The sequence below is a fragment of the Carcharodon carcharias genome, chromosome 7 (assembly GCF_017639515.1).
Source record: "Carcharodon carcharias isolate sCarCar2 chromosome 7, sCarCar2.pri, whole genome shotgun sequence".
NCBI lineage: Eukaryota > Metazoa > Chordata > Chondrichthyes > Lamniformes > Lamnidae > Carcharodon > Carcharodon carcharias.
The window spans coordinates 40,077,409-40,091,494 of record NC_054473.1 but is presented as its reverse complement, the minus strand read 5'-3'; the positions used below and the strand labels follow the sequence as shown (position 1 = coordinate 40,091,494).

The 14,086-nt window shown below is 40.5% G+C and overlaps 1 protein-coding gene across 1 annotated transcript in view; it reads left to right on the top strand.

Annotated features, from left to right (window-relative positions):
* il17rd (interleukin 17 receptor D) overlaps window positions 1-14,086 on the top strand; it is a 91,518-nt gene that overhangs the window by 52,745 nt on the left and 24,687 nt on the right. Inside the window, exons 5-7 of the mRNA XM_041192357.1 lie at window positions 8,408-8,522; window positions 12,277-12,434; window positions 13,760-13,825. Coding sequence (XP_041048291.1) covers window positions 8,408-8,522; window positions 12,277-12,434; window positions 13,760-13,825 — 339 coding nt within the window. The remainder of the gene's footprint in view (window positions 1-8,407; window positions 8,523-12,276; window positions 12,435-13,759; window positions 13,826-14,086) is intronic.

Sequence of the window (14,086 nt, the reverse complement as noted above, 5' to 3'; positions counted from 1 at the left end):
AGTGTCATCCCTTGTCTTATAATGCTGCTTCTTTTTAGCATCTTGGGACATCCCATAATGCTAAAAGAACTATATAAATATAAGTTGTTAAATCTGGCACCTGTCTTTATGCCTTAATGTAGTGGTTATGCTCTTGGATTATTAATCCAGAGTCCTGGACTAATAATCTGATGACGTGAGTTTAAATCATGACATTTTTTGAATTTATTTGTTTATCTATATTCATTCATGGAATGTGGGCATTGCCGGCAAGGTCAACACTTGTTGCCCATCTCTAATTGCCCTGAGAGCAGTTAAGAGCATTGCTCTGAACCTGGAGTCACATGTAAGCCAGACCATGTGAGGGCAGCAGGCATTAGTGAATGCGATGGGGTTTTACGATGATCAGTGATGGTTCATGGTTGCCATTATGAGATGAGCATTCAATTCCAGTTTTTTTTTTATTTGAATATAAATTCCACCAGCTGCCATGGTGCAATTTGAACCCCTATCCCCAGAGCTTTAGTCTAGGCTTCTGGATTACTAGTCCAGTGACGTTACACATCGCCACTGTCTCCCCATTGAATAAATTTTGATTAAAAAGCTAATATCGGTAATAGCGACCATGAAGCTATTATTTGTCACTAAAAACGCAACTGGTTTACTAATGGCCTTTAGTGGAAGGAAACCTGCTGTGTTTACTTAGCCTGGCCTATAGGTGACTCTAGACCCACAAGAATTTCTTAACTGCCCTCTGAAATAGCCAAGCAAGCCACTCAGTTAATTTAGAACAACACAAACATGCACAGTAAGAATAGAACTGTGTTGACCCAGACATTGAATTTGAACACACCTAAGGCAAACCCAGCCCATTCGACCCTGTGAAGTCACCCTCACAAAAGTACTGGGACTTGTGCTTAAATTGGGAGAGCTGTCCCACATACATTCTCACAGAAACATATCAACCAACATCCCAGGTTCCTCCGCCACTATCCCTGGATGGCTGCGCAATGATGTACAGTTGGAAGGCAGTGCTCAGCATTGGTACTATTCCTCACATAAGTATTCATCTTCAGTTTCTTCATCAATAGCAAGAAGTGGAGATGTTCACTGATGATAGCTAAACACTTGATCTGAAAATCTTGCAGTCCCCATATATGACAGGTATGCTGTCCTCAATCCCTCAGACAATGAAGCAGTCCATGCCTACACCCACCAAGAGTTACTGATGTGACTTTAATGCTTGGGCATGTGATTAGTTAGAGAGGGACTGTTGATGTAATATTTTGGGCAAGTGATGGTCTGTTGAAAATGCAAATATCAGTGTGGGTATTCCATGTTGAATGATTCACCTCCTGACTGAAGGTCTTTCTACCACCTGCAGGGCACTTGCCTACAAACATGTGAATTAGGAGCAGGAGTAGTCCACTCGGCCCCTCAAGTCTGCTCCACCATTTAATAAGATAATGACTGATCTGATTGTAACCTCAATCCACATTTCTGTCTATCCTTGATAACCTTTCACTCCTTTGCTTATCAAGAATTTATCTACTCCTGCCTTAAAGATATTCAAAGACTCTGCTTCCACTATCTTTTGAGGAAGGGAATCCCAAAGACTCATGACCCTCTGAGAGAAAAAAAAAATCTTCATGTCTGTCTTAAACGGGGTGATCACTTATTTTTAAACAGTAACCTCCTAGATTTGGTTTCACCCACAAGAGGAAACATCCTCGCCACATCCACCCTGGCAACACCCCTCATCTTATATGTTTCAATCAAGTCACCTCTTACTCTTCTAAACTCCAGCGGATACAAGCCTAGCCTGGCCAACCTTTCCTCATAAGACAACCCACTCTGTTAAATAAAAAACCTGCCAGTAGGATGTGCTAAGATGTATTGCCCTCTGGTGTAGAATAAGGAATAAAGGAACCTGTTGTTCACACAGGAAGTTGGGGTTCAGAAGCAGATATGTGTGTGTGTGTGTATTAATTGTTAAGCAATGACAAAACACTTCAATATTCTATCACACTCCTGACTTGTGCCTTGTAGACACTGAACAGGCTTTGAGGAGTTAGAGGGTGAGTTACTGACTGCAGAATTCCCAGCCTCTGACCTGCTTTTGTATTTAAATGGCTGCTTCAGTTAAGTTTCTGGTCAATGGTAACCCATTACCCCATAGTAACCTGTTGTTACAGGTCCTAAACTAACAGTTCCAACAAAGCAGATCATTTTGAACTTAGGTGTAATTGTTTGCTTAGGAGATACTACCTGCCAGCTGTCAGTTTTGCTCTTCACCTATTCCTCACTGAAAATGTACATGTCAACTGTCAGAATTTCCTGACAGAAATCAGTATGGAGCAGGTCCCATTCCTCTTAATGCTGTTCCTACCCAAGTCACATGATTCTGGCTGCTGCATAACATACATGAGAATTCTTAGAAGAGCAGGAATTCCTGCAGGGGCAAAGCGGAGGGGGCAGAAACCTGTTAATATGAATTGTTGGAGACGGGGGAGTTGTGTCTTTGTACATGTGTAGGATGGCTTAAAGCATCTTTCTAAACTAGCTTCAGATGGGATAGAGTGTATCTGTGAATTAGGACAGGGGACTGGAAGTTGGAGAGTAACTGTTAAGGTAAGCACTCATCTGTTGAACATTCATCTGTCACTTTGTTTTTCCTTTGTCAAAATCTACCAATTTAAAAAAAATTGTGTTTAAATTAACCAGAATGCACCACTGTGCCATTTTTAATGCATAAAAGAAAACTATTAAACACCCTTAAAATCTGTCACTCCATTTTTTGCCTTTTTAACATTTGCATTTCCCTCTTCAGGCTTTCATATACTTGTTGTTTTTTCCATCATGATGATTGAAGGAATGTTGGATTTATCAAGAGTTTAAAGTTCTTAAGTCTATGTAATCATTTTACATGTATTATAAGCTTATAAATCTTCAGTTGCCAGCTTTTTTTTAAATATGTTGATTAGCTTGGTAAGATTTGGTTCTGTTTTTGTGGTTAGCATGTTTGTGAAAGTCCAGCTGCAACTGTATTGAAGTTACTTGGTTGTTTATGAGTTAAATTACTACAAAGGAATAAATAAGAAAAATAGGAACAGACATCCTTAAAAGTACATTTGGTAAATGTGCTGGCCAGCCTGGTTTTGAGTCACCTGGTGGATGGTGGTGGAGTGAGGATGCAGAGAATGAAATGCAATGTGGTTGTGATAGGCAGTAGTATAGTTGGAGGGATAGAAAACGTTCCCTGCAGCCATGACTAGGAGTTCCAAAGATTGTGTTGCCAGCCCTGTGCCAAGGTTAAAGATGACATATCACAACTGAAAAAGAGCTTGGGTTGGGAGATTGAAGATCCAGTTGTCATGGTCCATGTAGAAACCGATGATGTAGGTGGACTGAGCTTCTGCAGAATGTGCTTGAGGAGCTAGGGCCCAAATTAAAAGAACATCAAAGGTAATAATCTCTGGAATTCTAGCTGAGTCATGCCATAATTGGCATTGGGTTAAACAGATCAGATAGTTGAATAGGGGCTCAAAGAGTGGTATGGGTGACGGGGGTTTTGATTCTTGGGGCACTGGCACTGATACCTGTGAAAGAGGGAGCTGTTCCATTGGGACAGGCTCCACTCAAACCAGGCTGAGACCTTGGGCTTTAAACGAACAGGGTGGGGTGGGGATGGAGAGTTCAAGTGAGGGGAAATTTATAAATTTAAAGAGAAAAGTCAAGGTCACAGAACAATGTAGCATTTTGGGTGAAGATAAACAGAGCGTGACAGGAAGAAACAAAAGGTTTGAGGATAATTGTGCATCAACGATTTAAGGTAAAATCAGGGAATAATGGTGTTCGTAACAAAAATCCAAGACAAAATGGAAAAGGCAGAGGGTGTCCTGATAATAAAGGATGACATAATGACAGCAATGAGTCAGAAGAGCAGGAAGTGGAAACTATGGGTAGAGATAAGAAATAGCAATGGTCAGAAAATGCTGGTGGGAGTATTTTATAGAACCCTAACAGTTATGCTGTTAGACAAAGTATTAATCAAAAATTAATAACATTGGCAGTGCAATAATTAGGGGGCACTTTAATCTTCATATAGACCAGATAAATGAAATCAGCAATGGTAGTTTGAAGGGTGGGTTTATGGAGACAATCTCCTAGAACAATATGTCATGGAGCTAACCAAGGAAGATGTTATTTTAAATCTTGTTTTGTGTAATGAAACAGGGTTCGTTTACAATCTTGTGGTAAGGGATCTTCTTAGAAAAAGTGATCGTAATATGAAAGCTTAACGTTGAGTTGGGAGTGTCGTACACAAGTCACGAGTTAGAGTATTCAATTTGAAGGGGTGTGAGGGGGGAATTGGCTAAGGCAGACTGAGAAATTTGATTGAGATATGATGGTAGATAAGCAATGAGCAATGACAAAAGTTTAAAGAAATATTTCATAATTCCCAGTGAACCTACATTCTATTGAGAAATAAAAATTACGCACTGAAAGAGATCCATCCATGTCTAACTTAAGAGGTTAGGGAAATATTAGATTAAAAGAGGCTTATAATATTGCTAGGAAGAGTATTAAGCCTGAGGATAGGGAGAGTTTTAGATACCAGCAAATGATGACCAAAAGGTTGAAACTTATCAGAAATATTAAAAGCTTACCAGATTTTAAGAGTTTCTATAAGTACATAAAAAGGAAGAGAGTAGCAGAAGTAAACATGGGTCTCTTAGAGACTGAGACAGGAGAAATTATAATGCGGAATAAAGTGATGTCAGAGGTGTTAAACAAATATTTAGTGTCTGTCTTAACAGAAGAAGACAAAAAATATCAGAAATAGCAGAGAATCAAGAGTCTGATGAGAATGGGGGACTTAGAAGTAATTAAATTTAGTAAATTGAAAGTACTGGAGAAGTTAATGGAATTGGAAGCTGACAAATCCTCTGGACATGATAGTTTCCACCCTAAGAGTTCTAAAGAAGGTGAGTGCAGAGATTGTGGATGCACAATTTGTTATCCTCCAAAATTTGCTAGACTTTGGAACTGTGTCAGTGGATTAGAATGTAGCAAATGTAACACCACTATTCAAGAAAGGAGGGAGAGAGAAAATCAGAAACTACAGATCAGTTAGCCTGGCATCAGTGTTGTTGGGAAAATGCTGGAATTCATTATTAAGGAGGTGGTCACCAGCCACTTAGCAAATCATGATATGATTAGGCAGAGTCAATATGCTTTTATAAAAGGGAAGTCGTGTCTGACGAAATCTGTTCAAGCTTCTTGAGGATATAACTAGCAGGGTAGATAAAAAGGAAACTGATTATAGCATATTCTGATTTTCAAAAGACATTAGCTAAGATGCCACAAAAACATGTTGCTGCACAAGACAAGGACTCATGGGGTTCAGTGTAATATGATAGTATTGATAGAAGATCAGTTAAAGGATGGAAAACAGAAAGTAGGAATAATCATGTCGCCTTCGGGCTAACAGGCTGTTATTAACGGCGTGAGGCTCAGTGGTGAGTCTCAGCTATTTACAATCTAGATTAATGACTTAGCCGAAAGGACCGAGTGTGTTGACAACCCAGGTTTGCTGACGATACAAAGCTAGGTAGGAAAGTAAGCTGTGAGGCAGACACAGACTGCAAGGGGACATAGATAGGTTAAACGAGGGAGCAAGAAAGTTGCAGTTGGAGTATAATTTGAGAAAATGTGAAGTTACTCACGTTTAGTAAGAATAGAAAAAAATAAATATTTTTTTAAAATAGTGAGAAGCCATTAAGAGTTGGTTTTCAGAGGGATTTCACTATCCTTGTACAAGAAACACAATGTTAGTATTCAGCTGCAAAAAGCAATACGGAAGGCGAATGGTATGTTGGCCTTTGTTACAAGAGGATTGGAGTATAAGAGATAGGAAGTCTTGCTGCAATTGTACAAGGGTTTGGTGAGACCACACCTGGAGCACAGTATGCAGTTTTGGTCTCCATACCTTAGAATGTGCTAGCCTTAGATGGGGTGTAATTAAGATTCAGTAGGTTGATTCATGGAATGTGAGAGGGTTGAACTATGAGGAGGGATTGATAGAATGAGCCCACATGCTCTGGAGCTTGGAAGAATGAAAAGTGACCTCATTGGAACATATGAAATTCTGAGAGTGCTTGACGGGGTGGATGCTGGGAGGTTGTTCACCCTGGCTTTAGTGTCTAGAAATAGGGGGCATTGTCTGGTAATAAAGGGTCATCTATCTTGGACTGAAATGAGGACAAATTTATTCAATGAGAGTTGTGAATCTTGGAATTCTGTACCCCAGAAGGCTGTCAGTGCATAGTTGTTGAGTAAATTAAAGGCTGAGATTGATAGACTTTTGGACTCTAATGGAAATGGGGAGCAGGCAGAAAAGTGAAGTTGAGGTGGAAGATCAATCATGATCTCATTAAATTGTGGGTCTAAAGGGCTGACTGGCCTATGCCTCTCCTGTTTCTTATGTTATTATGCAAAAATACTATCAGTAATAACCTGCCCTCACTTTAAGAGGAAATGTTCCTTATTTTTCTCCAATCTCTTGTTTGATCCCTGCTGCTCAGTGCTAAATTACAGTTGTGGTGCTGGATTAATTGGTTCAGTATCTTAGGCGCAATGAAGGGCAGGATACCACTTTGGGTTCCTGAATCTGGCTAGTGTCCCAGTAATTCTTGCTGGAAAGTGTATGTGTATGGGTATTGGGTGAGAATTAGATCTGTCTCGGTGAGTATACTTCCCACAGACAAATAACCTTCAGCCATTTGCTTTATCACCTCAGACTTGAGAGAGGAATAAACACCTGATAAGCTACTGGGGGACACTTAATTAGGCTAAAATGCCTTGGCCCTATGAGTTGGTATTTTTCAGATGAGGTAGAGGGGAAACATTTCCTCTGAAGCGGGTGTGGATTAAACACTGCTTTATCAGTTTTAAGTTTTGTTATTGATGGATGATTGACATAAAATTTTGTTGATAATGCTTGTGAGAGAAACCATGGGATGTTTCCATGTATTAAAGATGCTATACAAAAGAAAAAAGAACAAAGAAAAGTAAAGCTCAAGAACAGGCCCTTTGGCCCTCCAAGCCTGCACCGATCATATTGCCCGTCAACTAAAACATTTTGCACTTCCGGGGTCTGTATCCCTCTATTCCCATCCTATTCATTTATTTGTCAAGCTGCCTCTTAAACACCACTATCGTACCTGCTTCCACCACCTCCTCTGGCACTGAATTCCAGACACTCACTACCCTCTGTGTAAAAAACTTGCCCCGCACATCTCCTCTATAGTTTTCTCCTCTCACCTTAAATCTATGTCCCCTAGTAATTGACTCTTCCACCCTGGGAAAAAGCTTCTGACTATCTACTCTGTCCATGCCAATCAATTTTGTAAACTTCTATCAAGTCGCCCCTCAATCTCCGTCGCTCTAGTGAGAACAATCAGAGTTTCTCCAACCTCTCCTCATAGCTAATAACCTCCAGACCAGGCAGCATCCTGGTAAACCTCCTCTGCACCCTCTCCAACACCTCCATATCCTTCTGGTAATGTGGCGACCAGAATTGCACGCAAAATTCCAAGTGTGGCCTAACCAAGGTTCTATACAGCTGCAGCATGACTTCCCAGCTTTTATACTCAATACCCCTGCCGTTGAAGGCAAGCATGCCATATGCCTTCCTGACTACCTTATCTACCTGCGTTGCCACTTTCAGTGACCTGTGGACCTGTACACCCAGATCCCTCTGCCCGTCAATGCACTTAAGGGTTTTGCCATTTATTGTATAACTCCTGCCTGTGTTAGACCTTCCAAAATGCATTACCTTGCATTTGTCCGGATTAAACTCCGGTTGCCATTTCTCCACCCAAGTCTCCAACCGATCTATATCCCGTTGTATCCTTTGACAATCCTCTTCACTATCTGTAACTCCCCCAACCTTAGTGTCGTTTGCAAACTTACTAATTAGCCCAGTTACATTTTCCTCCAGATCATTTATGTATACTGCAAACAGCAAAGGTCCCAGCATTGATCCCTGCGGAACTCCACTAGTCACAGCTCTCCATTCAGAAATTCCTTCCACTGCTACCCTCTGTCTTCTATGATCAAGCCAATTCTGTATCCATCTTGCCAGCTCACCTCTAATCCTGTGTGACTTTACCTTCTGTACCAGTCTGCCATGAAACGTGAGGTGTTTGTGCTGGGTGGCATGTTTTTAAAAAAATTACTGGTAATGCTGTAGGGTCAGTAGCTTAGAATCTCTCAAGGTTAAATGGCACAAGTATCTTTGAAAGAAAAATGCACTGTCAGCTACAACTCCTGGGACAGATGGAGGGTAAGCTATGGTTTTTTCCAGTCTGCAGGATTTTTGTGTTTCTTTATGCATTCCATTTAATTTTGATTCTATCTTCAGGTTTTGAAATCGCATCCATTTCGAAGTTTGAAGTTTAAAACACAATACAATGTGACAATTTTACCATTTCCGAATCTTGTGGAAGAAAACAATACCTTTCAGTTTGAGGTTGAACGTAAGTAGTGGTTAGTGTGACTGATATGATGACTTAAGAGAATTGTTATAAGTACAAAATCTGGAACCAAGTCTCAATTTATTAATAAAACAACACTTCAACAGTAATATTGCAGTCCTGTTGCAATACGTTAATCAAACCGAGTTGGTCCAGCATGACAACCTGTGCCATTGTAAGTGAATCTTTGCACCCACCTGTATTTGGGGAAAAAGACTGATTTTTTTTTAGGTAGAAGAGAAGCTGCTTCTATAACACCCCTGGACAGTTGATATAAAAAATATTCTCAATGTTGCATTGCTGGCATATGGCCAATTGGCAGCTCTCAGCTCTTGTTTAACTTGGTTAGTAATGAACAAGAAAGGCCTAAAGAAGTATCTTCACCCAACATAACCAATTGGTATCATTCTCTCACACATTACTAAAGATTTCTAAACTGAGTCCTAAATTGACGTTTGTGGCTTCACCAAAGCTTTTTATCTTAATTAGCGAAATGCTAACACAGCATAAATAATCAGAATACAAAGTTCTTAAATCTCAAATTTATGAAAAGCACTTTAAAATGAAATTCCTCCAGCAATCACCAACATTTCTAAATGAATACAGGTTTGTGATATTTCCTTTTTTAAGAATATCTTTACAATCTAGGAAAGAGCAATACCACCATTCTCACTTAATGAAATTTTGTGTCAGTTCGCTTGAAAATAAATTTCTTTGAGTACTTGCTGCTAGTTGAATGTGACTTTTAGTTTACTTTTAGTTATTTAGACAGAGATGGTTAAAAGGTGAACGAGTTTAGACTATGAGCATTTAGTTCAAACTGTTAACATTTCCCATTGAATTTAATTAAAAAACAGTTGTGGTTTTCCTTATTTTTTTGCCATTTTAGGATGAGGTGGCCCATCATCATCTACTTTCTGTTTAAAGCTTTCAGTTGCTGTGCTATAAAAAGGCCTTGCAATATATTTAAATTAAGATTTATCCTCTTATTTGAGAGTGAGAATGAAACACACAGTATATCTTGACAGGATAATTCCCCTGATTTGAAAATTATTTCCCTCTCTTCCAACACAGCTTGTGGAAACTTTATGGAAAAGATAATGGCCTGGATTTTGTGGTTAAAAATAACAATGAGGTTTCGGTGTTCACCATTATTAAACTGTAAATCAGGTAGCGCACGTGCAGTTGAACGCAGAAACCGGGAAGTTGCTGGCCAAGATTTTTTTATTCAGGGGATGTGAGCGTTGCTGGCTAAGACAACATTTATTGCCTATCCCTAATTGCCCTTGAGAAGGTGGTGGTGAGCTGCCTTCTTGAACCGCTGCAATCCATGTGGTATAGGTATACCCGCAGTGCTATTAGGGAGGGATTTCCAGGATATTAACGTAGCAAAAGTGAACGAACGGTGATATAATCCCAAGTCAGGATGGTGAGTGGCTTGAAGGGGAGCTTCTAGGTGGTTGTGTTCCCATGTGTCTGCTGCCTTTGTCCTAGATTGTAGTGGTCATGGGTTTGGAAGGTGCTGTCTAAGGAGGCTTGGTGAGTTCCTGCAGTGCACCTTGTAGATGCACTGCTGCTGCTGTGCATCAGTGGTGGAGGGAGTGAATATTTGTGGATGTGGTGCCAATCAAGCAGGCTGTTTTGTCCTGGATGGTGTTGAGCTTCTTGAGTGTTGTTGGAGCTGCACTCATCCAGGCAAGGGGAGACTATTCCACCACACTCCTGACTTGTGCCTTGTAAATGGTGGACAGGCTTCGGTGAGTCAGGAAGTGAGTTACTCACCGCAAGATTCTTAGCCCCTGACCTGCTTTTGTAGCCACATTATTTATATGGCTAGTCCAGTTCATTTTCTGGTCAATGGTAACCCCCAGGATGTTGATAGTGGGGGATTCAGCGATGGTAATGCCATTGAATTTCAAGGGGTGATAGATTCTCTCTTGTTGAAGATGATCATTGCTTGGAATTTGTGTGATGTGAATGTTACTTGTCACTTGTCAGCCCAAACCTGGATATTGTTCAGGTCTTGCTGCATTTGAACACAGATTGCTTCAGTATCTGAGGAGTCACAAATGGTGCTGAACATTGTGTAATCATCAGTGAACATCCGCAGTTCTGACCTTATGATGGAAGGAAGGTCCTTGATGAAGCAGCTGAAGATGGTTGGGCTGAGGACACTATCCTGAGGAACTCCTGCATTGATGTCCTGGAGCTGAGATGACTGACCTCCAACAACCACAACCATCTTCTTTTGTGCTGGGTATGACTCTAACCAGCGGAGAGTTTTCCCCCAATTCCCATTGACTTTTGCTAGGGCTCCTTGATGCTGCACTCGGTCAAATGCTACCTTGATGTCAAGGGCTGTCACTCTCATCTCGCCTTGTGAGCTCAGCTCTTTTATCCATGTTTGAACCAAGGCTGTAATGAGGTCAGAAGCTGAGTGACTCTGGCGAAACCCAAACTGAGCATCAGTGAGAAGGTAATTGCTAAGCAAGTGCTTCCTGATAGCACTGTTGATGGCCCCTTCCATCACACTGATGATCGAGAGTAGATTGATGGGGCGGTAATTGACCGGGTTGGATTTATCCCACTTTTTGTGTACAGTACATACCTGGGCAATTTTTCACATTGCTGGAGGCAGGGGGTGTGCCAAGCTCTGGAGCACAAGCTTTCAGTACTATTGCTGGAATATTGTCAGGGCCCATAACCTTTGCTGTATTCAATGCCTTCAGTCATTTCTTGATATCACATGGAGTGAATTGAATTGGTTGAAGACTGGCATGTGTGATACTAGGGACCTCCAGAGGAGGCCAAGATGGATCATCCATTCGGCAGTTTTGGCTGAAGATTGTTGCAAATGCTTCAGCTTCACCTCTTACACTGATGTGCTGGGCTTCCCCATCATTGAGGATGGGGATTTTTGAGGAGCCTCCTCCTCCAGTGAGTTTATGACTGGATATGGCAGGACTGCAGAGCTTAGATCTGTTCCGTTGGCTGTGAAATCACTTAGCTCTGTCTATTGCATGCTGCTTATGCTGTTTGGTGCACAAGTAGCCCTGTGTTACAGCTTGTCGTCCATGGAACAGTATGAAGTTGCTGTACTTGTGTAATAATTACACAGTGAACTTGTCAGAAAAAGTTAGGACTTGGTGATTCCAACGTAAGTAAATTTTTAATGGTGTGTTAAATCTTAATCAGTATTCCCTCTAAGGTGCAGAACCTGGAAGATACGCACAGGCCACTCAAGTTGTCAAATGTAAAAAAACATGAGTGCTGGCCACACAGATTTAATAGAACTGTGCATTGAAATTAACAGTCTGTGCACAACAAAAAAAAAATTCAGAGGGACATTGGTCTTAGTTATTGCTAGTGCATTAAAATTTGAATTGTAATTTTTAAAAACTTTCTATTTCTGTCTCTTTACTCTCTCTCTCTCTCTCCCAATTCCATCTTGATTTGTTAAGGAGATACACAGTTGCTTGCCCTATTCACACAGGTCCCGGTCCCCCTGCTCCGAGCACCACGCTTCTCTAGCTCTCTAATTACAGCAAGTTCCAAGGTAAAGGCCCATAGAAAGTCTGTGGGAAAACATTAATGTGATGAAAGGCTAGTGCTGTTCATTTATTCCTGAATGCAAAATCCAGGCCAAATGTAACTTGCAAAAAATGAGCTTGAGTTTTTGCTGGAACTGTACTGTATTATTCTAATAGAGCAGTTTATATTAGTTACTAATTTTCATTTGTTGTGTTTTTGCAAACAGACTGGTCTCCAAAGAACCTGGATGTCAACCAACTATATCAGTCTACAAATTTAAATGTGACCTTTGACTTGGCTCCTTCAATTTTTGGATTTAAGGCCTATCACATACGCTGCAAAATGGTGAACACTGGTTTCCACAAAGACAAGAACATATTTGTGGTAAGCAAATTGGAGAGCTGTGTAACTTTGTAATGCTATATACTTTGCGCTAATTATAAAGCTGGGTAAGATGAAGGATGGGCAACCTATTTCCCAAGCCTTTGATGATGTCAGCTGTCCCAAAACAGTAGTTTTATTCAGATCCTCTTGCTATTTACTGTATGGATAGCTTTCCCAATTCCTGAGGTCTCCTATCTTCTTTCAGCTGGAGTGTCTTTTTTGGGGGAACAAGGAAATAGCCTTAACTTTTAACTTTTTTATAGTTGCTGTGTAACGTGAGATGCATACCTTTGGACTTGAATTGTGTTCTGTAAGTTTCCTTTCCTCTCGAAATACTTTGTTTCCCTCCAGTAAGATGGATAGGGAGATTCTCTTATGTAAATTAGAGGCAGTAAATCATTTTCTAGATTTCGCTGAACCATTTAACTATTTGACTGAGTCTCATTGATGAGGTTAACTTTGGAACCAATTTTAATAAAAATTCAGAATCTATAGAAATTAATCATTAAGTTTAAGCTTTGAACTTCCCTGTTAAGGGAGCAATGGAAAGAAGCATTCACGACGCTTGGCTGGTCCCTCTTTCAGCTATTCCCATGTTACATGGTGTTACCGCAATGCGGGTTTGGCGATTTGGCGGGTGGTTTTACAGCCGGGTACCCTTCCTGCCGCTAACCCTTCCCATTTATCCAGGCTGGGAACCAGCGCCAATACATGCTGACTGAGCTGTACCAGTGGCTGTGTTCTTCCTTGGCCAGCAAGCCCTGGAGTGGGACCTGAAGCCAGAGCTTTCCAGGAGAGCTACCCACTGAGCCACTGTAGCTCCTGAGCACTAATGAGGGTATTTATCCAAAAGTATTGATTTTTTTTTGTTGACAAAATCAGGAAAATGTATTTAAAGTTGATAATGCCAAGTGACAGTTCCTTGAAATATTTTTTGTGGCTTTACATTCTTTTAATAATTAGCACTTCACTGAGCTTCCTCAGAAGGGAATAATGGCTGCCCAGTGTGCTGGCTGCCAGCTTTATGTTGGAATGACGCAGTGTTCTGTCTAATCTTTATTAGATAAGACACCACAAAGCCCACATTTAAGACTTGAAGATCTATGATAAATACTAACTTTGATGTATTGAACTGAGGTATGAACAAACTTATGTTGGTGACTTTCAGACTTGATGTCAAGAATCATTTAAGCCCACTTTCATAAGTTTAGAAAATTTAGCACTACTGTGGAAAAAATTGTCAAGCCTTAATATATGTGAAACTTTAAACTCTGTCAGGATGTTGTTTAAATATTCAGTAAGAAATGTTTATTTTGCTCTTACAGGACAATAATATGACCATTGTGAGTTATGTTTTTCATGATCTTTACCCAGGCACTTACGTCATTGAGGTATGATTCTTTTATATTTGGGCATTTTTCAAGTTCTGCTTCCAATGTTGTAACTATTATGTTAACTTTCCAGCCCTATAACTCCTTCAATTCTGGTGCCTTGTACACCCCTGATTTCCTTTACTCCACCATTGGTGACCATGCCTAGGCCCTGAGCTCTCGAATTCTCTCTTTAAACCTCTCTGCATCTCTATCTTTCCATCTTCCTTAAAAATATTTCTTAAAACCTACCTCTTTGATTGAGATTTTCAGCCATTTGTC